Source organism: Mercenaria mercenaria, chromosome 17, assembly GCF_021730395.1.
Source record: "Mercenaria mercenaria strain notata chromosome 17, MADL_Memer_1, whole genome shotgun sequence".
Classification (NCBI taxonomy): domain Eukaryota; kingdom Metazoa; phylum Mollusca; class Bivalvia; order Venerida; family Veneridae; genus Mercenaria; species Mercenaria mercenaria.
Window position 1 is genome coordinate 14,631,742 of NC_069377.1, and position 27,826 is coordinate 14,659,567.

Here is a 27,826-nt window from a genome sequence, read left to right on the forward strand (position 1 = left end):
ACAGAACAAAATTATTTGAAAATCATACAAGATAATATTAGAAATTGAAAAAGCTTTCTTAAAAAAGTATCTTAAAAGGTTAACTTAACGAAGAAAGGGGCATAAAAGTTTCACCAAGAAGTAACTACAAGAAATACTAAACGATACAAAAGACACAAATATGAAAAAGTATTCTTATTTACCTCTCCAAACTAGCAACCATCAAAATAAAACAACATTAATCTAACAAAGGGTTAAGCTGTACAAATCTAACACCTTTTCCCAAACAAACACATTCTTATCCCATACCACGACAGTGTTACCAACATTCAGTATTCGTTTCGGCACGCTAAGGGGAATAGCTGATTCTGTATACGGAATTTAAAAGCTTACGGTATTCAAGCTTATTGTCAAAGACACCAGCAACTTGTCTTTTTTCTTCTTTTATTGCAAGCATGATTTTAAATATTTTCGACTGTAAAGAATTTTTATATCAATATTTATTCGCAGCGTACTTAAATTGTATTTAAATGATTCAGAGGTCCAATACCTATAAAATTCGTTATTTCGATATATCATATTATGCGGGAGATATTAATCTTAAATAAGCAAAGTTTTTAAAGCCAGCCTCTTGGTTATAAATATGTTGTGTCATTGCGGTCAAAAAAACTGAGACAAAGAATGAGCGAGCAGAATAAAACTTAATGTATTTTCATAGAAGGCACTATTCTTCTTCCGCCATATACACTGAGAATGTCCTCCGGTGGTCGACATTGATACACGGATATCTGAAATAAAATGTTTCGTTGAAATAGTTTTAAAAAGAGCGGGTATAGCATATTTTAAACCCAGTTGGCTTCGTGTTTTTTTATCAGTATGCATTAGATTGTACTACTTTTGTCCCAAAAGTTGCCGCGTCGATCCTTTCAGCGGTTCATCACTAATGGACTCTTTGCTCATATAATGACCAAATTGTTTATATTATCAAGATCAACAACGTTTGCATTTCTGGTAGAACTTGTCTTTCCCTTTCTTTTAAAACTGGTCTTGCTTAAACCATCTTCATGGTTTAGTATGCCCGCTGTCTTTTATTTCTTCAATGCAATATCAGTTGAGGACTCTGTTTTACATTTTGTTCATGTTTTGGTAAGAAAGTATGTTATAAAAGGCATCACAGAAATTTACATAAGATTGAAATAATCCAGATTTTCTTACAATTTAGACTCTTAGATGAAACAGAAATTAAACAGTCTCTTACATCATCCATGAGTCCAACATAGTTTGCCATCATTGTCCCATATCCAATCTGAAGACCACAATGAGTCGATTTTATTGGACCTGAAATCAAACAAGATAAATTCGTACTATTCAGATACTTGCAACACAGGAAAATTATCTGAAAACATAAATATTATGACTAAAAAAAAGTGGCATTGAAACTGGAAAAATATTCTGTACTTGTAACATGTACATTGTAATGTATAAAAGCTTCTTATTCACTTTTAACAAATATTCAATGGCTTTCTTTATTTTGCTATTTCACAAAGACGGCTGAAACTGTATGTAATTATAAAACTGTTACAAAAGCATCAAAGCGTCATTGCGGCCCGCTGAACAAGAAAACCACCCAAAACGGACAAATATTTGGTGGATGGCGTATGCGGTAGAGGATGTGGAAAATACTCATTGAGATCGTGTTTGAATCTTAATAATATATCTGTGGTTCGCTGTTGAATAAAATCATTCTTTTGTCGTTCAGATGCGTATTATCAGATCACTCTGGCTGCACATATGAACTCCAAACAATCATATTTATTGAACGACCAGTCATATGATCTTCCTTGTCGTTTTATTAGTAAAACAAAGAAGGAAATAAACAGTGATAAAATCTGCAAAAAGTACAACGGTTGATACGTGGACCAATGTGAGAACATGTTGGCGTCACTTATGACATTAGATTGCCGCATAACGTCCAGATTATGATTAAGTTCAGCATAATATCTATTATGCAACTCTAATATGCATGTTTGAATGAAAATGAACAAGGCATTTTTGTGGTTAACCGTCTGATTTAACACAGCTCATGTTTGAATATTTTACCGCTCAATGGTGGTTCAATTCCAATTCCTACATATCGCGTCTGTAGCTTGGTGGTAGAGCGGCAGCTTTGAGTGCGGAAGGTCTTGGATTCTATTCCTTGCCGCGTCATACCAAAGACGTAAAAGTAGAACTAGACTAATGCTATTACTTAATTTCTGAGCAAATTCACTGCAAACATGAATTGCTTTTTAATTTGTTTTGTAACTGTCTGTCATATAATTGCCTTTTTCTGAAATCTACAAAGCTATTTCAGTTTTCTCAAAAAACTTCAACTTGATTATTCTTCCTATTATCAATACTTTAATGGCCCGGTAAAATATTTTAAAATTCTACCCTAAGGCAGGGTACAATTATGATAGCTTAGCTTTTAATAACAAAACAAATACCATATCTACCTTTAATGAGGTTCTCCTGACTAATACTGTGAGATGAAAATCTGACTCTTTCCAGCTTTGTTAATGGTAGTGAAAAATATACTGCGGTGGTTACAAATGTAGCTGGCTTTTATAGTGCTTTGCGCGAGGTAATTATAGTGAAAACAATCAGAAATATGAAAATTTTGACAGTATAGGCATAGGAAATAGAGATCAATATAATTGCACCTTTGCTAATCCTACCAGGTGTTCTGTATTACAAAAAGTGGATCTATTGTGACATTTTGATACAAGCAAAACTGTATTATCTGCTCTAATATTTACCTACTGGTACTTCGTTTTATTATTGGCTTGTTAAAAGTTAATTTTTTACCATATGTAAGTTGACAGAATCATAGGAACCATGTCTTGAGGGGTAAATCAAACACAAATGAATAAATCCTTAATGACTTTGTTGTGCAAAAATGTATGATATTGTGTAGAAAACAGTTTTCATTTTCCACTCAATTGTGTAATTGCAAGGGAAGTAAACTTATAGATCTCAACTTATAAGTACTTAAGCTTAAGGCAAGAGTTGTCATTCTTTGTGGATCACAACTTTAAATTAAAAATTAAAACTTCTGTTATTGATATTAACAAAACTATCATAAACTCCACATTTGTGAAATCATTTTTGGTTATTTCAAGGACTTGGAAATTATTTTCTAGACTTTATTTAATGTAATATTATCATTGAAAATTTTAGAACCTATCTCTAGACAGTATAGTACACAAATTGTGCCTTATTTTGAAAAAGCAAACACATGTATTTTCTTTATAAAGGGACATATCGAAAAAACTGCTCATGGTCCGGTTTTTATTTATTGCTTTACATTTTAGTAATAGTTGCAAGAAATATTTGATATTTTATTTTAAATAACTGATGCAACTAATCAATAAACTTACAAGTAAACACTTATTTAACATCATCTTAAAGATGTCGGTAATAGGAGAAAGGGTGTCGATATTTAGTCAAATTGAAAATTTCAAAGAGCTTAACTAGATTTGTTAAAATCGTTCTGATTGGTCAAGTGCAAAGACAATGAAGTTGCACGTCAACATTTTATGATGAAATTCGGTTTTATTAAAAGATAAATTTCAATTGCAAAAACCATTGCCCTATCATCCACTGTGTTCATTCATGCTTAAGGTGTCAATAATAGGGCAGTTTGCTCTAGTAGTTTCCTCGCTTGACGGTCAGCATTAAGATAGTACTAGGACTGGTCAGCCCGGTGTAAGTAAAATGTGACTTGGTAGGGTATCATGTCACGTGTCTACGGCGTGATATTCCATTGAAGCAGCACTATAAAATTGGGAATTGTGCTCGCTGCTACAAGTAGACACCGTCGTTATATATGACTGAAAAATTGTTTAAAAAGACGTTAAACCCGAACACACACACAAAAGTCATACACATCTGAACTTTGATATGCGGTTAATCAGATGATAAACAACGCCATGGACTTGATTATTTACAAATATAATTAATGATATTGCAGCCATAAACGTTACTTATTCTTACCCAAGGACCACTTGTCATAAGCTGCCCCACATACTTTCCCCTCCAGTCGTTTCTCGTCATGAATGTATATCACTTCTTTCCATTCTTTGTCCTAGAAAGGAAAGATAACAACTTGTTGTTTTGCGTAAGATTCTAGAAGCTAGCATTCATGATTATACATATTGAAATACGACCTATTACCTAGTGGCTTTGATTTACTCCAAGACTTTCCATTTTTTATCTTTGTAAAGAAGATAGATCTGTGACTTTTAGTATCACATTAACAGCAGTCAGCAATGCAAAAAGTCTACGCTAAGCAGATCTTTTTTGTCTTGAAAATTTAAATCGGGTGTAAAAATCAGATGTAAACATAATCCGAGTACTTACAGTAGTTGGCAATGCAAACGATTTTGGCCTGGATGTCTTGGCTCCACACATCACGTAGCCGGGCATCTTTGCAATGATGATAGACGGATCATCGCCACAATCGCCATTTGTTACTAAAGCTTGCAAGGCGTTAGCTGTCGGTCCCTAGATAAATAAGATAATTGATGAATCAGTTAAGACATTAGAGACAGACTTTTTACATCTGTTGTAGAACAGAGTTAAAGATATCAGCTAAATCTTAAGAGCTGTTTTCAATGTCTTAAATTAGTATTGAGTGGTTTTGTAAACAGCAGCTGTACTCGGTACCCGAACTCGGAGCCTAATCGTATACCATGAAACTAAGTTCTTAAATTACATACACAAAGTTTAAAATTTGTCTCAGTCTTGTTCAATATTTCATTTCCAATTAACGGCTGCATGTAGGTAATCATACAAGTGTTTTAGGTACTGAGAAGGCGTCTGAAGAACTAGAGGCAAACCATCTTTAACATTTACTTAATTTATATTGTGTCTTCAAGGTTTTCTAACTCTTTATTTCTATCTGTCTATATATAAGGGATAAACAGATTCATATAATAAGCTTATTTTTCTACATTTAGTCTATACATACATACATATTTACCTCTAGTTTTTCCTTATATCTTAGCTTGATCACAAAGTTGCCGTGGAAAGCAGTGTTAGAGAATCTATTCACAAGCAGACGAGAATTTCCGTCAAAATATGCGGCTCCTTTATATGGTCTAACACCTTCGTTTATGATGTATACATTACGTCCTGAATGATCTTCTGTATCGTCGTTGTCGAAATTCAAGTGTATCTCAGGGCGACACACTGAAACGTAAGAATAACACATATTGCTTTTTACCCTAAGGATTTACACCCATCATTGAAAACTTTCTTTAATAAATACCCTTCAAGTAACAGACTTAATTTGTCTATACAGATATGCCTTCCGCACATGTATTATAGTGTTTTAGTATTCAAACAATAACTGATGTAATTAGATTTAGCTTAACTATGGACAATACGAGACTCGCCGAGAAATAAAGGCAGCGCATGCCATATCACATATTCATGCAAAGAAACAGAATTCACATTATCACGTTTCTACTGCTAACTGTGAAAAAAAAATGAATTAAATGGGCTGATTGGTCAAGAAAAATTTGTTCTCTTGCCTTCAACTTAGCAATGACTCTTTCCAAATTGGCTGCTTCATTCACTACAAGCGTATGCATGTAATAACTTAATGTACAAAAACAAGAGGAAACTCACCAAAAATTATGGACAGCCTTATCACATTACTGGTTAAAACTGTAAAAAATTAAATGCAAAACTGAACCTTTTGTAACATTTTACAATATCAACATTTTACGTCTTGATTAGTGACGTAACTCACCGAATCCGGGAACGACGTTAGTTCGTAAGGAACATCTACAGTCAATTATGTCAAATGCTGTTCCGGGTGCGCACGGCATCTTCATAAAGTAACCATTTCCAATGTGCTGCTCATAGCGTGTCATGTCGAGCAGTGGCCTTTTGTCGCAGGCTATGGATATGATAAAAATAGTATTTATCTACTAACCATGGTAGGAAAGTCCCTTAAACACACGCATTGAATTTAATTAAACCCTGATTACTGTTTAAGCGAGCCAAATGCTGTATCTAAATTGGATGATAATGCAAGAAAAGGACACAAACCGATATTAAATTGTAATTTGATAAAGGTCTGCCGCAAAGGAAAGAAACATTTTCTCATTTTCTGTTTAAAGTCCACATGAACTCGTAACACGATGACGATTTAGTGCTTGTGAACTCCAAACATTTTGGTGGAAAAAAAAGATAAGAAAGTAACAGTGGCACATGAGTTTTAGTTGTGGCGATACGTTATGACTTTACAGGTACTAACCTGGAAACATATCCTCCCAGGGGCAATCAGCATTGCAGGATGGATCTGGCTCACATCCTTTACCAGAGATGTATCTAAAGCCGGCACCGCAACATTTGGCTTTTGATTTGCCGTTAACACATTCCCAGTAAGCGCAACATTTTGTGTTGTCAGAGCACTTGTAGGAGTACACGTTCGGATCCAAACAACGCTCTAAAAAGACGGTAGAGATTGTAAATGAGCCGCACCAAGAGAAAGCCCATATAGTGCATTTGCGACCAGCATGGATCCAGATCAGCCTGTGGGTCAGGATCTATGCTGTTGCAAACGGTATCTCTAATTGCAATAGGCTTTGAAAGCGAACAGCATGTATCCTGACCAGACTGTGCGGATGTGCAAGCTGGTTTGGATCCATGGTGGTCGCAAATGCACTATACTGGTTTTCTCATGGTTGGGCTCAAATATTAAAAAGAAAGTTTCCACAGCAAATATAAAACATTAGCAAACATTCTCAGTTCAAAGCATTTTCAATATTATCTTTAACGTATCGACAAAAACGCTGCGCACATGCCTTCTTACTTAATATTCTATTTCATGATATACATGTATAACAAAAATATAAACTAACCATTGGGGCAGTCCACGTCATCCGCTGGTTTACATGTAAGATCTCCCTGATCCCAATATTGACCGAACGGGCACGGCATATAGATTCCCTGAATTCCGCCTCGATCGTTGTAGAAACACTGCACAAACTGCGTGCAGTCATCCGGATGTTTCATATAACCAACGCCATTCAGCATTCTGCAGCCATCACAAACAGCTGGAAAAGAATAAAACAAGTAATCTAATAGACGTAAGACTTTACTAAGTAAGTAAATCAGCTGATTATCGTAGCCATAACGTTTTCGGAAGTGTACATAAGATCGGATATGTTGTAGACAAATTTAAATGATAAAACACATAAAACGATATCGATGAGTGAAATTCGAAAGAGCGTAATAGTATTCCGAAGTTACGTAGCTGAGAATGCGTGTAAAACATATACAATGAAATTTGAAAGAGCGTAAGGATATTCCGAAGTTACGTAGCTACAAGAATTGCGAGTATGTTTTTTAACAACTTTTCTATTGAGCTCAATTCAGAATGAAATCCTGGACAATACATACATCTGAATTTAGACCAAGCATCATCTATGAATAAGCGAAAATGTGATCTATGCAAAACAAAATGAGATAATAATACTTTTGAAATTACTTACATGGATCATTAGGTACAGGTGCTGGTGTTGTGGTAGTGGTAACAGGTTTTACTGTGGTATGAAATAAAAAAGCAACATTATTCTGATTCCTATACCATTTCAAATCTTTTTTATATTGCTTCAAAAGACCTTTGAAACGTCATCGCATATATTACAAATAATAAGATAGAACTACTTTTAATAAATCTTTATGAACATAGTACCTTAACCTTTACCCTGCTGGCGGCATGTGATTCTGCCTTTGCGACCAGTGCAGACCAAGATCAGCCTGCACGGACGTGGTCTGCACTGTTCGCTGTTCGGTCAGTTAATTTTCAGTGAACACCCCTTCGAATAATAAATGGTACTGCCCAAATTGAATGATGGACCAGTCTATTTTAGAAATTTAGTAGAGTAAAGGATAAGGTTGTTGACCCGTAATAACTTCCGGCAATGTCCGTAAGAATGCGTATTCTCCATAGACTATTTCGGATTATTTTCGCTGTTTAGAAGATGTGCCTGTGTGAGCTAAATGAATGGCCGGAGACTGTTGAAGTAGCATGCATGGAAACGTACAGGCGGACGGAAGTAGCAAGTGCCATTAATAGTCCATTACATTATGTTCGTTTATTTGTAAATCCCGATCTTCCTATATATCTGTATAAACTCAGTATTATTACATTTATCAGGTTGGTCATTGTTTTCTTAAAGCAAGAAAATAGTAAGGTATGTTAAAAGTTGTGCTTTACTTTAGGTTTTTAAGCCTTTTTTTCCTGCCAAAACGTGTTTGGTTCATTTGCACGGAATGCGACCTCTTTATGTGTCAGTTTTGGAAATTCTACAGTAACGCATTCAAGATTTAGATAACTAAAAATGTCTTACATTCGCAGGAAAATTCTGGTTGGGACCATATTCCAGTCACAAGACATTCTATCCGGTTGTACCCTTTCATAACAAAGCCTTCGTCACAGGAATATTTCAACTCTGAGCCAATAATTGCAGGGCCAATACTCGCGTACGCATTTGTTACATTTGGTGGAACACCGCAATCTGTTACGTGTTAGACATAAAATATGTTATAAAATCAAAACAGCAATTACTAGCGAATTGGAACATTGGTTCTCTATCTCTTTAAAAAAAGTTGTTTCATCTGTTTTGGCATGAAAGTAAGACAGACATTTATATCAGAAAAATCTTAAATATTTATAAACCGAAGAAAGCAAAATGAAAGGAAAGACATTTAAAACTATCGTAACATTCGGTAGAAGTCGTGAGGTATGTAACAATATGTTTAGAAAGGGAAAAAGCAGGAAAAGTGATTAAAAGGTCGAGTAAGTTTATGTTTTATGAATTGATAACCTGAAAAGGGTAGAATTAAGTACTTTTATATTATTGTCTAATAGAACTGGAAAAATTGAACTGGAAAATGGTTACCTTAAGGAATAAGCTTACCTCTGCATTTATTAGCTGTCATGTTTTTCCAATAGGGCGTGCCATATGGAGCATCTGTTACGCATTTAGCCTCTATAGGTCCCGTGGCAACGAATCCCTTATTGCACATATAGGCTCTAACACTCTCGACGTTGTTAGTGCCCACCTTGTCCACTTCGGCGTGTTCAATCTTTGGTGGATCGCCGCATGCTGGCGGAATAATGCGCCAATTAACGTCGTCCCTAATTAATTATTACAGTATTCACGGCTATCACACCGTCTAGTTTAGCATGCACGGCTATCACACCGTAAGACCAAGCACAGACTAATGATTCAACACAAGACAAACTATGCGAATGTCAAGAAAATGACAACTTCGCAAATATGCTACAAAGTGCTTGCCTAAGTTCTAGATTTTCCTAAAGCTAAAGCTGTCACAGAAGACAAACACACATGCAGATGTATTGTACTCTTGGTTTGCATGAAAGGAGAAGTCATATAAAAGGCAGAATTTTTTTAAAAAAGTGTAAAAGAATCTTAAATGACTGATCCTATGGTTATTAAACATTGAACACCACAAAGTAACTTTCTAACAACGAAAAAAAAAAAGAACGCATTCTATGAACATGCTGCTGAGGTAGCCAATGACGTCCGAGAATTGGTAACTAAAGTCAAACAAAGTTACCTATATTAGCAAACAGAATATGCTTTCGTATACTGAAAAGATAATACATTTTCTGTCTAAAGCTATCTCACAGGTAAAACAATATATGAGCCGTGCCATGGGAAAACCAACATAGTGGGTTTGCGACAAGCATGGATCCAGACCAGCCTGCGCATCCGCGCAGTCTGGTCAGGATCCATGCTGTTCGCTAACAGTTTCTCCAATTCCAGTAGGCTTTAAAAGCGAACAGCATGGAGCCTGACCAGACTGCGCAGATGCGCAGGCTGGTCTGGATCCATGCTGGTCGCAAACCCACTATGTTGGTTTTCCCATGGCACGGCTCAATTATAATGATCATATATCATGAACATTAATAAAAATAAAAGGGGCATCTGTCTTTTGTATTCTTGGACGCATTAGTAACCTCTCTAAACTTCTATTTAAAGCAATCACCAATCTAGACTAGAGGCTATCCTAGCTATAACAAAGAAGGATCATGTCTTAATTCTGTTTCTGTTCTGGCTATACATGCATACTTACTTATACATTTAAAATTGGGTAAAGACCATTCGCCATTTTGCATACAGTGTGCTACGGGAGGCCCTGACGCGACGAAACCTGAAATAAAAAGTGGTAAAGTATTGCAGATGGGCTACATTCGTCGTGGTTTGATTTTCGCTAATATTAAAAAAAAAACAGCGCCGAATCGTAAATTTAGTGTAGGGAAAAATAAAAGTAATAAACAGAGGTATAGCAAAAATATAACCAGTCGCGAATTATTGACTATGTGAAAAGAAATCGCTAAACAGCGTAAAATCAACACACAAGCGATTCTCAGTCCTATAAGCACAAAGTCTGAAGTAAAAAGTGAGTATACAGTAACTAGTTTGAAAGTATAGATAATGTATAATAGTTGGTCCTTTAACATACGAGCACTGATGAAAATATCAATTTAATATTGATTGTTATAAAACTGCCTTACCTTTATGGCAAACATACATCTGTTTTGAACCTATTGTACGTGTACCGTTTTTGGCATAAGCGTTCTTTACTGGATGTGGCTCACCGCAATCTGCGAGGGTAGATCGAAGAGAACAAATTATCTCTTTTTTTCATTCATAATGTATTTTCATTTTAGAACCTATGATTGACGTAAATGAGATTAGATCAAGTGAGATAAGCTTTATTTGATATCGGCAAGATATATAATATTGTAACGTAATCTCGGACCAATTTTGAACAGACATATTATTTCGATGTAAATGAGATGTGGGACCAGAATTTGTAGTCCTATTTGGCGCCATATAACCTATACTGTGTTGGTGCGCCGTAAAACCCAAATAAATAAATAAATGAACAGACATAGGAAATACATTCATCTTGTATTTGTTTTTTTGTCATTATATTTTTCCTGGGTAAGCAAACTTTTCCCGATGAAATCTTTGCTAGTGATTTATTACTTAAAGTAAACATCAGGACAGCTCTAAAATATTGTCAGTAATGCTTTTTACCGCACATATGAATTTAACGAAAATAATGATTAAAATGTCACCTTTGCAGTAATGAACCGGCGTTGACCAGTCTGGGAGTTCAGAATGTGGCGGGACTGCGCACGTGGTTGTTATTTCTCCAGTGGCATAGTATCCGGGCAAGCACGTGTACCGTCTGATGCTGTGTACATGATTAATTCCAGGTTCTAATACAGCGTGTTTAAGATTATAGGGCTCTAGACAACCTGTTAATTCAGAAAGCAATATTACTGTCATCGAACAGTTGAACAACTGCAGTTTTACAACGTATTTTTCCATTTTCTTATGAATCTGGAATAACAGATAAAATAATAAATAAAAGAACCATCAAGTTTTTACACTTACCTACGCAAGTAAAATTCACAGGGCTCCATTTTGCTTGTTTTAGACATGTTATCTTTGGGGAACCCTTTGGAACCAAGCCTTTATGACAAACGTATTTTCTAACTGTTCCTAATGTATGAAGTCCTGGTACAACGTCGGCATTAGGTACGTCAGGCGTGGGGCCACAAGCTGGAAGGTATTGATATATATTTCAATGTTACATGTAAGAGAAGCCGACCAAAGTATAGTTAAAACTTTGCGATCGTTCTACTTAAACTGAAGTCAGCTGCGAAAAAGAACCACAAGCTGGAAGTTGAAGTGTGTTTTATCCGACAGAAATTAAGATTAGTTTAGTTAGTTTATATTAATTTGTTTTAGCTCGATTGTGATGAAAGCTTCAAGCTTATTGTAACCACTCTGGAGTCCGCTTCCTGGAAAAGCCAATACTGGTGTCATATGAGAAGTCATGGTCGTGACCCCAGTGGGGCTCGAACCCACGATCCCTGGATTGAGCGGCCGGCACCTTATCCACTAGACAACCGTTCCCCTGTTAAGATTGACAACGATCGCTGTTTTTGGTAAAATATTTGCTTCCTAAATTGTTAAAGACTGTATTTGAAAGTGGTTTTGATGTTGACGCGTGACGTATTGGAATATATTTCTGTGAAGACCCTAGCACCTTAGAAGTGTTTTGAAATGACTAAATTTCCGTCTGATTATGTATTCTTCGTATGTGATTTCGGTAATCTCCGGTACTCTCCGGTAATCTCCGGTACTCTCCGGAACGAACCGAAAGCCAGGTGCTCGAATGAGCTACATGCCTAACTCTGTGCGGGCTTTTGGTCTTCGTTAAAATAGAAAACCTAGCTAAAATTACCTGTACAAGTATGATTCGGCTTCGACCACACAGCGTTGCTGAGGCACTCGATTTCGATGGTTCCGGTTGCATAAAATCCATAGTGGCACTTGTATCTCCTCTTTGATCCAATAATGATATCCCCGGGCTCGGCGTCGGCATAATCCATTTTAGGGGGCTCCTTGCAAGCTAGAAAACAAAAAATTAAGAAATATGTAATACAGCGGCTAAAGGTAATGCCGTTTTTATATTCCGAAGCCTCTGAGGTAAAAAAAAAAGCACAACTGAATAAAACAACTGTATCTGTCTCTTCTTGCTGCCTCACACCTCGCACGGGCAATCAGGGTAAGGTCCGCAGTTATTGAGAATAAACGTGCAAAAGCTGAACTGTGACACTGAAAACCACCTGAAATGTAAATGCAGGATAAAAACAACGACAGTTGCATGTAATAAGTAGCTAGGCTCGCATTAGATAGCGTTGTAGTATTTGTGGTTAAAGTGTTCTACTAAACTGTAAATAAAGTATATGAAGTACCTCTGCAATGATGCGATGGTGGACCCCAATACGCCCGGCCCCTATCCCCTATGTATTCTCCAATACACTGTCTGGTGATAGGGCCTGGTTTGGAAGGCACGTAACCATTAACACAGTGGTACTTTCTATAATGTCCAACAAAGTTATCCCCCTTGTGATCAAGTGTGGCGAATGGTTCTTCTGGCGGTGGTGGACAAGCTGAAAGAAGGTAGTTTTAATATTCATTATTGTGTTTAAAATATACATTTCTAAAGCCTGAAATAAGAATTCTCAGAACGTTGTTTGATCTATCGGTGGACTTAATCAGTTAACTGCACTTTCCATCGTTGTTGCATCAGTACAATATTTCCAGACATAATATTTATCCATTATAAGACGACTTCTATAGTTTGTGATATTGACCGGTCTATAGTTCGTCTCTAAATTCTGTTCAAAATCAGTTTATTTCTGATGTCATGTATAGTAAAACACTGATTGAATGGATTGCCAAAATGCCAACTTATCTGCCTGACCTCAAAATGCGACTTTATTGAAACTATCAAGTACCTTTAACTCATTTATCTTATTACAAAAGTTAATATTTATTTATACTCACTGATACAGATGAACTCTGGTGATGTCCACAAGGGGCCACCTGTGCCTCGAACACAGCCAATTTCTATAGGTCCAGTGGCTACGTGTGTATCCAAACACTTATATCTTCTTATACTTCCCAGCAAATTATCCCCGGTAGGATCCATAATTGTGTTAGGTATGTGTGGGGGAGGATTGCAGGCTGTGAATAAATTTTAAAAAATATTTTGTTACCTTTCCGGTTAATAAGTCACGGCTTTCTAAAAATTTTACAATGGAAGCCACCAGTACTATGTACATGTATATTGTTCGCTATGGTGATTGGAAATTCCTCAAATATTTGCATTTTTTAAGAATGCAGTTTTCTTATGGCAGAAAGTTTTTTTTCTCTTACTATTGTGTAGTAGGGAATCGATTCTACCGATTAGCGACGTAAATCGGGATCGATCCCTCTACGGTAACATGCGACATATTTCGAATGAGATTTATCAAATATCAGATACTATCAAATTAATAAATGTGGTATTCCGGCACGTGCACAGAGCGTCTGACTTCGGATTTTTTGGAAGAATACGCTTTTCCTTATGCGTAATAAGCATCCACATAACTTGTCCAAACTGCAACGTCTTGCACATCAGTACAAATATGTGCAGTATTGTTTTTTATTCCAAAATCTACCTTTAAATTGATACAAACGCATATTTCTGGGCAGGCTGATGGCCTGTAACGATTACCGATTGGGACATTACCTTATTTCATATTATTTTTACTTCTTATACTTACGAATACATTTATTGTCAAGGCCATCCCAGAATGTTGCACCGTGATTAGCCTTGCAGATAGCCTCTAACGGTCCAGTCTCCTGATATCCTTTTTTACAAATATATGTACGTTTTGAGCCTATAAGAGAATCGCCGCCGGCCTGCATTATGCCGTTTGTTAATTTAGGTGGTTTGTCACATCCTGTAAAACAAGACATACTTTTTTATACGTAAATATGTGTCAGAAAATTAAGGCCAAACACTTCAGAAGCATAGTAAGAAGGTTCATTTATTTCGTCTGTAAAGAATATTATATATATGACGGTGGCGATTAGTTTCAGACATGTTTAGCTATACTTTTATGACTGATTTTATGTCATACATTTGACATTTTTTTCTTGCATTGTGGCAATGGCATATATACTAGCATAAATAAACAGCTTTCATAGTCCATCGAAGTTGAAAAAAAACTCTTCGTTCGGAACAATTTTGACTCACCTCTGCATGTATGTTTTGTCAGTTTCCAGAAAGTAGTCCCTTTCTGTCCAATACAGATGGCTTCAATAGGCCCAGTCGGGTGGTATCCGTATTTACATGTGTATACCCGTACAGTGTTTACTGTGGTAATATTTGACAAATCGACATCGGCAAATGGCACAGGAGGAGGTGGCCCGCAAGCTAAAAGAAATATAAATCAATATAGATACAGTATGTTCTTTGACGACAACATTACAACTTCTAAGAGAGTAGTCGTTAATTAATGACGTATTGTCACGGAATGACATTCGGCAATTTTCGGTTGATTCCGTTTTCTCCTAAAGCTATTTCGGCACTTTCCGGCTGCTAATGTATCTAGTACAAACAACCAGCTGGAGAACTCCAAAATCGCATACGAGAAAAACGTAATCTTCCACTAACTTTAATATACTAATATTGTTTGGGTTGACTGAAATATATAAATAGCTGCAAAGAATTCTCGATTATCGAGTTCTGTTCCACACATGCCTTTGATTAGTATCTTAAACAAATTAGAGATGACTTTCTTTTACGGAACACAGACCAAGGAGAAGAATTTTTTTTATTGCCTTGAAATGCGTGCATGACATGTAAGTTCAACAAAATGAGGAGTGTTCGGTTTTGCTACTGTATTTTGATAAATGCATGAAATATTATGCAATTAAAGATACTAGTTGCAAGAAAAGATGCAGAACAAAGGCAAGATGTTACCATTTGGAGCATATCTTTCTTTCCACGGTGTATTTGAATTTAACAAACTTATATGCTTATGTATATGTTATTTCGACAACTGTTGTAGTCAGATATCAACCTGAATAGGAGTTGCTCTGGTGAAACAAAATATTTCGCTTAAAATCAAGAAAAAGAAACGTCAACAGTTTTGATAAAAAGGAACCTTTCTAAACCGGCAAGACAAAATGGTCAGTTCTGACAGGTTGTCGGATAAAAGGGCTTTATATTTATAGAATTTTCATATAGAATGAACCTGGAAAATTGGTCGGTTAAGTGGTAGGTAGTAGGGGATTTTTCCCAGTTTTCATGAAGGGTGCCATAAGATACTTTTGTTAATATATTTGGATGCCGTATTACATATATAGACCTGATGACCACGTATAGACTGACAACTTGCGTCACATGCTCTGCCTTACCTATGCAAGTATGATTGGGTTTTGTCCAACGGGGTATCCCTTTCGTATCTACGCATGTACTTTCTATGGTGCCTGTTTCTATGTGAGTCTTGTTGCAGTGGTATGTCACTACGGTTCCAATTACAGCGTTATAAACAGGAGTCTTAACATAGGCATTTGGCATCAGTGGCACAGGCGGACAAGCTGTTAAAATAACAACACAGACAAATTGGATTAAGGTACTGTTTTCAAATAATTGTATTCATAAATGCTTAAAAAACAAAATAGTTCTCTCCGCAAAGTGGTGATCAAATTAATTTCAATTTTTATGTCTGACATCCGTATTTCTGTCAGTCGAGGTATAAATGAAATACAAGATTCGTACGCTATTATACCGTTATATAAATCATATGAATTAGCCGTGTAAGAATATTGTATAAATTGAGCCGTGCTATGAGAAAACCAACATAGTGCATTCGCGACCAGCATGGATCCAGACCAGCCTGTGCAGTCTGGTCAGGATCCATTCTGTTCGCTTTTAAAGCATATTGCAATTAGAGAAACCATTAGTGAACAGCATGGATTCTGACCAGACTGCGCTGATGCGCAGGTTGGTGTGAATCCATGCAGGTCGCAATTGCACTATGTTAGTTTTCTCATGGCTCGGCTCAATTACTGATTCTTCTATATTCACCTAAATCTGTGTAAATATATATATACAATAGATCTTACCCTTGCATGTAATAGATGGAACAGTCCAGACTGGCCCATATGGCCCTTCCACACAAGTGATGAGGATAGGCTCCGGCGTAGTGTAACCTTTCTTGCATATATATTCCCTCCAACTGCCTACTTTCCTCGAGCCTTTAGACATTACACCATTACCGAAGTACATGTCAGGATTCGGACATGCTAGAAATGTATTGCAGTACCGATGTCATGTCTTTCAGACAATTTTATTATAAGAGATTTCTATTTAGCATGTAATTACGAAGTAAAATACATTTAAAGCCAACCTCTTAGAAGATGGAAATATTTTTAATGTCAACAATAACCGCTTGCTTTTGGCTGTATGATTCGACAATGCCAATAAGTACAGGTATCTTAGATTTTACTCCTATCTATAGAATTATTTCTTACATAAGATCATCTAGTTAATAGATGATGAAATGCGCAAATAGTAACAGTATATCAAGTTAAAAAGAAAAGCTAGAACTTTACATAAGGTGTTGTAGGCGATATGTTAGCTAGCAGCATACATTATGGCATAAAACAATGAAATGCTCCCTCTAAATTCAAAGAAGACTTCCCGATAACTACATTATTAATAGACCGAGGTTTACGATGAAATAACATACCCTTGCAGGAAAAGTTCAATGGGGACCATGTAGAGTCTTTAAGACATTCGATTGTTGGGTTGCCGACTGGCTGGAATCCCTTTTTGCACGTGGCTGTACGAATACTTCCGATACTTCGTTTACCTTGGTCAAAATCACCTTTCTTAATGTGTGGAGGTGGCGGGCACGCTGAAATGATCGTGGAATGACTTCGATATAAAATAACGATAAGTTTCCTAAAATGAATCATAAATTGGGGGCGACAAATGTCTTCATATCATCCATAAAGTCACAACACTGACAACATTTTTTATATGTAATGACTATATTGCAATCCTTACGACAAACGGTTTCAAGCTTTTAAAAGTACCACGACAGAAGACTCTAAAAATATCACTTGCTTTAGATGAATTATGGCAATAACTCTCAAAACAAACAACTTTCTTTAAGAATGTTACATTTACACGGTCATTATATGGCTTTAAAGGTGCTGGCCCCGGAAACAAAAAAAAAAGTAGATATCTTGCAATTAACGCTGTATTTCGTAAGAATGCTTTTAAAATATCTATATTTAACGCGCATTGAACACTAAATCGACTACAACAACATTTAGAAGAGACACAGCAGACGACCGAACAATGTAACACGTGATACTTACGGCAGACGACTTTCATCAGTTTGGAGAGAGACATCCGGAGCTGATCAAACGTTTTTAATCTAAGAACTTGTTTGGGGGTGGAGGCAATATTTTCCAGTTCTGATTGGTCAATGAAGTGTGATATTCCAACAGCAAACATGTTCGCACCTAAAAAATTTAATACAGAATTTGTCTGTAAGTAATTTATGTTTTGTAGAAGAAGGTATGGAAAGCAGATTGATTTATAATTATGACCGACGGTCACCAAGCTGACGATGAAGCCAGGGCACATATATTATTTTTTTTATTATTCTTTTTTTTTTTTTTTTTTTTTTGAAGGGTGCAGATTTAAGATTGCCAAATTCAACATCATCAACGTTGTAAAAAATTTCATCATTATCGCCGTTGCCATTTTGATCACCACCTTTTTCTTCGTCGTTATCATAATAACAGTAATGATAATAATAATAATCATCATCATCATCATTTTACTGATTAATAGTATCATTAAATAAATACCCATTTTCTGCAATATCGCAGACTCATTTGCCGTCTTTAGTGGTTCTTTACTCATACCATCTGTTATCACTATACACACCCAGGGCACGTTATCCCGTCCATGATCTTTGAACATTTGCCTCGCAGTAAAAATACCAAGTGCTGTTTTTGTGCCATCTTGAGGGTGCACCAATGATCTTGCTCCTTTTACAAGATCTTCTCTATTAGCCGTAAGGTTTAAGACCTACGAATATAAGTTTGTATTGTTGAAACATTAAAACAGACCATCTGCTTATAGGGCTTATATGATATTTTGAAAACAGCGCAAAGCGTAATATTCTTAACAATTATAAAATTTAAGAATAATATCTGGAGTCAAACTCCTTCATGATGTACGTAAGCTGCCGAAAAAAAGTAACTGATGTAATGTAAAAGTATTAATGTTTACAAAAATTAAGACCATATGGTGTTCTTTATTCTGACATCTCAGATGTATGTGTACGAATGTTTTACTGCAATATCATGACTTATTTTGTGAAAGCATAAATAAGTTTTGTTCCTATGGCTACAATCTTACATCGAGTGTTGAACGGAAATAAAGAAGGAGTTACGGCCCCTGATATAATCCTTGTGCAGCTTATCGGGGCAATTTTACATGTTTACCGCCCTATTTCTCTTGCTACGCCTAATGTATTTTCTTCGGCTTTAACCCTTAGCCAAAGTGGACTGGTCCATCATTCAATTTGGGTAGTACCACTTCTTATTCAAAGGGGTGTTCACTGAAAAATTACTGACTGAATAGCGAACAGTGCAGACCATGATCAGCCTGCTGATCTTGGTCTGCACTGGTCGGAAAGGCAGAATCACTTGCCGCCAGCAGGCTGAAGATTAAATGTCTGTTAAACCTAATTCTTTCATTTAGCCAGTATATTGTACTCTCAATAATGGCGACTTAATGATGGCGTTATAAAATGCGTCAAAAAAGTCCTGTAGGCAAGGCCTATCGGCCGCGTTTAGGACAGAAAACACTAAATTTCGATTTGTGTGACGTCACATACCTGCGCTATCGTGGTACTGTACACAACTATTCCTACTCTGGATTGCGTTGGTCCTAAATGTAGTTCATTTACCAGGGATTTTAAGGCGAGCCTTTGCTTAGAGTAATCAGCACGTGAAATACTGTCTGAGCCATCTACAACCAGCACGAGATCCATCAAACTCCTACATTCTGTATAATGAATAAGAATACGTGAGTTATCAATGAGACTACAGAACAACCCATAGTGCGAGATCTGCCGGGAAAAATATATTCGACTTTCAGGGAGTGTTGTTCTCTGGGTGGTGCATATAACATATATTCATTTGTTGCTATATGCAAACATACTGTGTCGATATAGAAAGCGGCACTTAAAATGTTTGTGAATAGAAATACAAAATGTACATTATCTCACAAAAGATGGCTGTAATAATATATATGCAACATTTTTAGATGCAACTTCAAAGATTTATTTGTCATTATTACAATGAAACATTACTTTCTTGGATATTTACGCCACTGTATACATGCATTATTGAAAAATAATGTTTTATACGTATGTATTAAAGACATTGCGTCACACAGCCATAGTTATTTAATTTTTTTTTGTAATTTTAATGTTGTAAAAAAATGGGTTTTATCATAAATTCTACGTTTCGCTGTTGCAATCCGAGAAGATGTTAGTTAGTTTGTTGCCATGTTTAGTAAGTTCACTCTAGCTTGACGTTGATTCTAGTATTGTATAATTAATGTTTTTCCCGTTTCGATTTAATGTTACTGTGTATGATCAGTAAAAATGTATGTACATATGCCATATACCACGATAACCGCGCAGTAAAATTTTGATGTAAAGTAGGAAATTAGCTGTATATCTAGATTTGCATCAAATATCAATTCTCGAAAGAAAAGCATTCGAATTTTCGTGTATTACTGATAAAATATATAATCTATCTTGACTGCATGTGTTTTAAGTGGTTATCGTCATTTTATCAGCCGATTGCCTTGAATTTGCATGATAAAGATTTTTTTTCTTTTTGCTCTGAATAATCTTTGAATAAGAAATAGCTTTAATTTAGACAAAATCTACGTTTTATTGTCGTTATATCAATCATCTTAAACCATCAATTGAACAAAATTTGTGAAAAAAAACTCTATCTGTTTTCATAATTACGTTACGTCGAGCTGTTTGTTAATGCGTCGCGTCTTCAAATTGTCACATAAATTGTTTGAAGTATTACGTAAAGTAGCTCTCATAAATTATATAAAAGCGGGCTCACAAATGACCGGCGCTAAGGTATAAAGATGTGTCCTAGGACTGATCAGTGGTTCATAACAACATTAGTGTCAGTTGTGTATTTTGTGGGTTGTTTATGAAGTAAATTATAAATTATAAATTTGAATAAATATTGCTTTAAAAATCAAAACTAACAATGTTGTTCTTCCTAAATTTCGAAAAAAATGGCATCAATCTGAAGACGTGCTCCCGTTATTATACCAGTGAAGTTCAAAGTGGACCCACAACGACAGTCGACAATTTTCGTGCTATTTCGTGCTCTCGTCTGCTACTGCGGCATTCTTCGGATCTAAATGTATCTCTGCAAGCAATGGCTTCCGTAAAAACCGGTGGATGCCGAAATCAAATGCGGGAAAACGTAATTTAAGGAAATTACCGTACCCTAGGGAACAGCTATATATATTTTACGTATGCATTTAATTTAAAAAAAAATGTTACGAAATGCAACAACTCCATCAATATACGTTCATTTTGTGCATTACCTTAAATATCTTAATGTGTTAATTTCTGTATTTTTCAGCTTAATTATGATTAATGAAGATAAAGAGCGACAAAATCACGACAATCTTTTCCCATCTTTTTTTGTTTACGTTTCTAACCGCAATTACGCAAGTCGGAGATGACATCGGTATATCTCCGGCATAAAAATTCAAGAGCTTTTTTGGCTCAAAACATTATATGATATTGTACTTTAGTAGTGCATGTTCGCTTGATTGAGTAGTCTAAACAAGACCTAAACTTAAAATCTCAAGTAAAATTCAGTCTTTTGTATATTGCACATTTTAGTTTATGCTTGATATAAATTATACTTAAAGTGCCCGATGCTTCCAGTTCAAAATGTCCGAAGTAGATATATTTGAGTACCGCAAAACTATTGCTTTATGAATACCATGGCATAACATAAAGGTCTATTTTACGTTACCTTTCTTTTGCGTGACTTACGCATGTCTTTTTTATTTTACCAGAGTGCAATAGCGGTTTTGTTAATGGATACAGCTTGAAACCCGTTTTCAATTACATTTTGACATGTTTGTTTGTTTAAGTTTAATTCCATTTCAGTTATGTAACGGAGGGCACAGTTTACCTGACCAGAGTTCCTGGATCCTGTACCATTACTAACCTGTTCTCGGCAAGTAAGTCAATGCCAACATCTCAACATGAATCAGAGGTGAAGGACGAATGATTACAGACACATTGACATTTATCAAATAATCCCGGGAAAACACCATACACCTCGCAAAGAGATCGAACTCACGACCCTGCGATCCGTAGATCTGCGCTCTCCTTACTGAGCTATGCGGGCTCGCCATATATCCTTCATGGAAGCGCTTTCAAAATTTCGACAAAAAAAACCTGAACTCATACCTCTTTGATACAAAACCTTTCGAGGAAGACCTGTACATTTCTAAGAAAGTCCTGCATTTGCAGTTTCTCTCATTCGAAGATACTATCATACCTTATTTGCAACGGCCTAGGGACTAATTTGGACCATAAAAAGTGTAAGCAACTTTTCTGTAGTATACCTCTATGCAAGGCGATTTTACACCTTCAGAAACAACTGTTTCATTATAAATTCACCCCTCCATACAGCAATAACCCTCTGTGCGTACAACAATCATTTTCCAGTCTTGCCAATTAAATTGCAATTATTTTAAGCAGAAAATTATATTTGCTTTAGCGCGGTAGGTTATAAGTGTCTGCGTACTTCAATTAAAGACAAAAACAATATATCGTTAGATCATTCAAATCACCTCGTTAAATGTTAATGGGGACATTGTAATAATGTTTTCATGTCATGCACGTCCTCTAAAATTGATGAATAAAAAATGTTATTGCATCGTGAAGGTCGCTTTATTACTCACCATGGTGTGTAAAATGTACGACGTGTAATAAGCGGCTTAACCCTTACCCTGCTAAATTTCTATAATGAACTTGTCCATCTTTCAATTTGGAGAGTACCATGATGCATACTAAAAAAAGATATTGACTGAATGGCGAACAGAGACTGCACGGATGTGCAGGCTGATCATGATCTACACTGGTCACAAAGGCAGAATCAATCGTGTCCAGCATGATAAGGGATAAAGTCTTGACAACAGATAGAATGAAGAACATTATAAAGAAGATAATAGTTGCAATAAACAGAAATGAGCGAGGTAAGAATATAAATAAAACAGACCAGCGTGGGGGATATGGGATATTATTACATACTCGTTTCTATTCCCCGTTAAGTTACACTGGTACCGGAAACGTCAATATTTTTCCATACACTGACGCCTGAATTTCATATCGGGTGCGTGACGTAATTCAGTGTGTGCTGTTGCACTATTTTTTTTCTTTTTAGTTCAGTATTGTCAATCCTATTCAGGCTATTGAACATATTTATGATATTTAAATAATATCTATACGTGTAGATGTGTATGTAATAAAAAGGTTATTATCTTTGCATCGGGAAATATGCACTCGTTCTTCAGCGGAAGAATATTGCGCTCCTGAAGTCGCGCAATATTTCCGCTGAAGAACTCGTGCATATTTCCCGATACAAAGCTAATAACCTATAATTATCATTCTTAGAAAAGTTAGAAATATCGAGGCACACATCCGAAGCAACTGCCAATGGAGTGCGTCCGGAGTCATATATCAGTCATGTCATACCCTTCGAAGGTTGTAAATACGCCATATCCCCCGAGCAGGCCTGTGCTTTTGTTTTGTTATAATTAAAAGAGGGGAAAAAAGAAAAAGATAAGAATCAGGAGATCTTTAACAAACTAATGAATTCTTAAACAGCATTTTTTTTTTTTTTGCTTCGATACATGATATAATGCAAGCTACTTTATCAACGAAAATTTTAACTCATTCCTAACTGAAGTTATCATGAGAAAAAAACTTCTTTTTAATACCAATGTTCTTGACCTTGACCTAAGCAACCCAAAATACATTTTAAACCATCGACTCCATGCAAGCGTCTTAAATTCCAAAAATGGATTTACTGAAATCCTATAAAAGAATTCTGAGATATGACTTCGGACGCACAGAAAATGTAATAAAACTACTATAAAAATACTGTCTACATATAACTGCAAAGAGCCATATATCTTGTCTTCCTTCACCGATCTAAATGAACCTTGCAGAGCTCCATTGCCCTATAGCAGTTCACATTTTACCATGTTTTATTAAAATGCATTGAACCATGTCTTAAATACGACTCCGCACGGACAGAAAATGGACTAATATAAGTACAAAGGGTCGTAAATCTTGTCTTCCATGACCAGTTAAAATGAAAATTGCAGGCCCGCATTGCCCTTTAGTTGTTAACATTTCTGCCATATTTTATTGAAATCCTTCAATCCTTGTCTGAGATATGATTCCCGACGGACAAAAATGGAATAAACACTATATCATGTATGACTCTTGTCTAACTCGTGCAATCTGACCGAAACTTGCAGGGTAGCAATTTCCCTACAGCAGTTAACATTTCTGCCATGTTTTATTTAAATACTCCACACCCTGTCATAAATATGGTTTCTGACGGACGGAAAGAAGGACGGAAGAACGGACAACGCCAAAGCTATATCCCTCCGCGGAGAATAAAAACTTTTGTTCTGTTCTTTTCTGATCTTAGGGCATCGTAACAGTACATCATATGAAATTCACAAATTAACATAAAACTTATGACTGGTGAATTTAACAAAATGCCATTCTTTTCAACGCGGCGAATAGCACAGTTTTATGAGCTATCAGCTATACTGAATAACACTGAAGACGTAAGTGCAAAAAAGCCACAAACCTGAGGCAGGGACCGTAGGCCCGTGATGCCGCGGCGGTGGTACCGAGAACGTCATGTGTGCAAATAATACCACACTGAAGAAGAGTAGCAATCTTTCTTCCATCTTTAATTGGATTTCTTTCTGCAATGGCAAAAAGGCAATTCAGATCATTTTAATTTCTTTAATATTTGAATGAACATGTAAGTGATATAAATAACTCCATGAATACTTTCAAATATAATTAAAACAGGTTGTCTTTCATTCACACCTTAATTATCATATTATGTTGCATAAGATGCCTTCACAGAGACATATTTTAGTATCTTATATAAAATTATTACTCAAAGATTCGATTTAATGTACCATATTCCATTTTTGCAGAAAAAAAAATCATTAAAATCCAGATCACCTCACCTGGAAATTTTGATTTAACATAGATTTACTTTATTTGAATTGACTGTGTTTGGGAAAGATAGGAACACGTATTCTTTTATCAAAAATATTTAAGTTTTCTTCCACTATATTCAATAGCAATTTATCACATGTTTGACGTGGCGGGAGTGAAATAAATAGAGGATATTTGTTTGTTTTAGTGTAAGATTTTAGTGTAGCCACGAGTAAAAATGTAAATTATGGTGTTTATGAGTGAAATTTATTTCGATCTTACACTGAAACAAACAAAAAAATCTATTTATGTAATTTTAATGGTTTTTAACCAAATTATATCCAGTTTGTCCGTGCAACGTCACGTGCATCGCATCATGACGTCAGGATAGCTTTGTAGAAAAACTGTAATTAGTTCTATTACGTTTCCTGATTTCTTTTACACTTTGTTATGATAGAATGTATATATTTATGATCCTGTTAGTATTCCTACAAATCTATATCTTTACTGAAGTATATTTTGCATGGAATTTTCTATTATTTATAATTCATATTCTTTAGCATTCAAGTGTAGTTCCGTACCGGTGAAAAATAAAAATGATATTTTCACTATTTGAAACAGTGAAAATATCAATTTTATTTCACTGATAAATTTCAGTATTTCACCGAAGAGCATAAAATAAAGTCATTAAATAAATGTGATAATACACTATTGATATATACTCAGTGTAATAAAGCTTTGACGTCGGCGCCGTTAAAGTATCGGAGACGTTGGTCAAATTGATCTGTTTATAATAGTTAAAAAAAAAGTTTTATGTTTCGGCTGGAAAAGCTAACATTTGATAAAAAGAATATTACAGTTGTGACTTTCCACATTTACTACACTCGTTGAATAAAATTGATAAAATTCTCGGCAGAGCCTCGCATTTTATTATTTTATTCAACTCGTTTCATAAATTCAATATGAAAAGACACTCATGTAATATCCTCTATATATTAATCAAAAGTATTCCCAGTAAAGCCATAATTGCACGTTGAACAAAGATTATTGTACGTACGTGTTATATTCAAGTTAATTCCTTTGTCAGTACTCCTGGAAAAATGAAATTGATTTAAGTTATATAATTGTTCCTTTTCAAAACTGTTGTCTATCGAAATTTATTTCTGAATGATGTCCATCTTTGGAATACAGGATTATAAATACACTTGCATGAGAACATCTGTGACGTAATTTGGCATTCAAATCATTAAATTGATTGCGCCGATGTCAAATGTGAATTAATTCAATACAACAAGTCCCCTGTGTAAGTTCTCAGATTGAAATACCAACGTAGACGAAAATTTTACCTTTCAAACATTCAAAGTATGGCTGATATATTTTTTTTTGGCCCAAAAAATTCTTATTTATATAAGCGATGTTCCGTGAACAGTAACTATATTTTTTATTTGTTTGAGCAAAGCGGCGCGGCTAATTGTCGCAATCGATCAAAAGTTGATAATTAAATTGATATGCAAATATTAATATAACGTATTTACAAAAAACGCACAATGACGTTCTTAAACAAATAAGGATGCATTTTGAATGTTGAAAAATAACTTAATTAATTCAAATACCAATCAGTATATGATAAACCAGATGGGAGTTCCATAATTACTAGATTTGAGCATAACGCAGTTAAGATTTTTTTATCAAGACATTCGCAACCGACGCTTTACTTCGTACAAAACTCCCTTTTCCTAGAAAAGTATAAACAGTCTTGGCAATTTTCAATTCCTTCCGGAAAACGAGGGGACGAAAATTAGTTGGTTATGGTATCCAAGGTGGCGTGGTTCTTATATTTTTATGTGGACGGTAAGGTGTCGTCATCTTGATCTATATTTTTCTCTACAACAAAAGTAATTGTTTCTACAAGGACTGGGAAATTTAGTTCCATGCAGGAAAGGTAGTTCTAGGGATGTAGAGTATATTTGTTTTCTTTCATGTATTTCTGTAAACGCTAGAACTTCTTTCTCTTCCTTGATTAGCAAAAACAACAACAACAATAATTCATCAATAAAAGCTGCCTTACCCCACCCCCTCTCACCAACACACACACACACACATAAATTCGGTTTGAACATTTTATTATTGCTGTGTGCGTTGCGTTGTTGACCGCTTCTGCTTAGAAAAATAGAAGTTGTCGGGCGGTCGTTTATTCAAGTTAAAGCAAATAAAATGTATCTTCAGCAAGCGTGCACAGTTTGGAAAGTCAAAAAGATTAGTACGTAGTAATGAGGGAGGGTGTGGGGTAGGAGCGTTGTCGGGGAGGGGTCGGGGGAGGTGTGGGTAAATCTTTTCAGCATCTTTTTCAGTGTAATAACAGTAGAGTGGTAAAAAAACGTTGGATACTTTTATTTTAATTTCATCGGGAGAAATGTATTTTACATAAAACTAGACACTTTTCATTTTCTGAATCGTAATTCATCAAATATTAGGTTTAATCACAAGTTATCTAAATGTAACGAGTCCTGCTCGTTTTCATTTCGTTTTATTTTACTCGAACGCGTTTCGGTATGTACCGAAGTTTGCATGTTTCTTACGCATCTAAGGTAAAAGGTTTAGGCACAGAAAACTGCGAAATGGAGTGTATTTAACAGGATTTTTAAACGCAAATTTCTTACATAAAAATTCATTTTTCCCCCGATAGTATTGATGTATTTCATTACGTGCATATAAGTCCCTGTCGGTTTTATGAGCTCGCCAGGTCCATAAACGATGCGTTCTAGTACAGGTTTACAGAAGCTATCCATAGTCGGGTGAGAAAAAAGAAAATCTAACCGGTCATCAAATAGTTGCTACTGCACGAAAGGTCCAGGCACATAGCTTAATTATCACATTTAGGGATTGAAGTAAATTTTACAAGTTTTTTACATTATAATTACAGCATTTACAGCGCAACATGTCTCGCGCAAGATCCATGCTAATAGTTTGATCTGAGTGTCAAAGATCCCCATCTCTTGTAAGGTCCACACGTCTTCCATTGGTCAAAGGATTTTGAAGTCTACCACCCGG

At 35.7% G+C, this 27,826-nt stretch overlaps 1 protein-coding gene across 1 annotated transcript; it reads right to left on the reverse strand.

Annotated features, from left to right (window-relative positions):
• Positions 1-406: 406 nt before the first annotated feature.
• LOC123535935 (sushi, von Willebrand factor type A, EGF and pentraxin domain-containing protein 1-like) lies at positions 407-26,125 on the reverse strand. The gene is made up of 28 exons (XM_045318699.2): positions 25,833-26,125; positions 24,411-24,531; positions 19,352-19,521; positions 18,315-18,537; positions 17,817-17,963; positions 17,180-17,347; positions 16,554-16,733; positions 15,843-16,025; positions 14,677-14,856; positions 14,201-14,380; positions 13,440-13,619; positions 12,845-13,042; positions 12,331-12,498; positions 11,475-11,642; positions 11,153-11,335; positions 10,583-10,672; positions 10,141-10,218; positions 8,958-9,146; positions 8,388-8,555; positions 7,527-7,577; positions 6,894-7,088; positions 6,287-6,478; positions 5,777-5,926; positions 5,003-5,211; positions 4,381-4,524; positions 4,015-4,105; positions 1,238-1,317; positions 407-767 (listed from the first exon to the last, which is right to left on the reverse strand). Exons 2-28 carry the CDS (start codon positions 24,511-24,513, stop codon positions 681-683), a joined length of 4,155 nt encoding a protein of 1,384 aa, XP_045174634.2. The 5' UTR covers positions 24,514-24,531; positions 25,833-26,125; the 3' UTR covers positions 407-680.
• Positions 26,126-27,826: the final 1,701 nt, after the last annotated feature.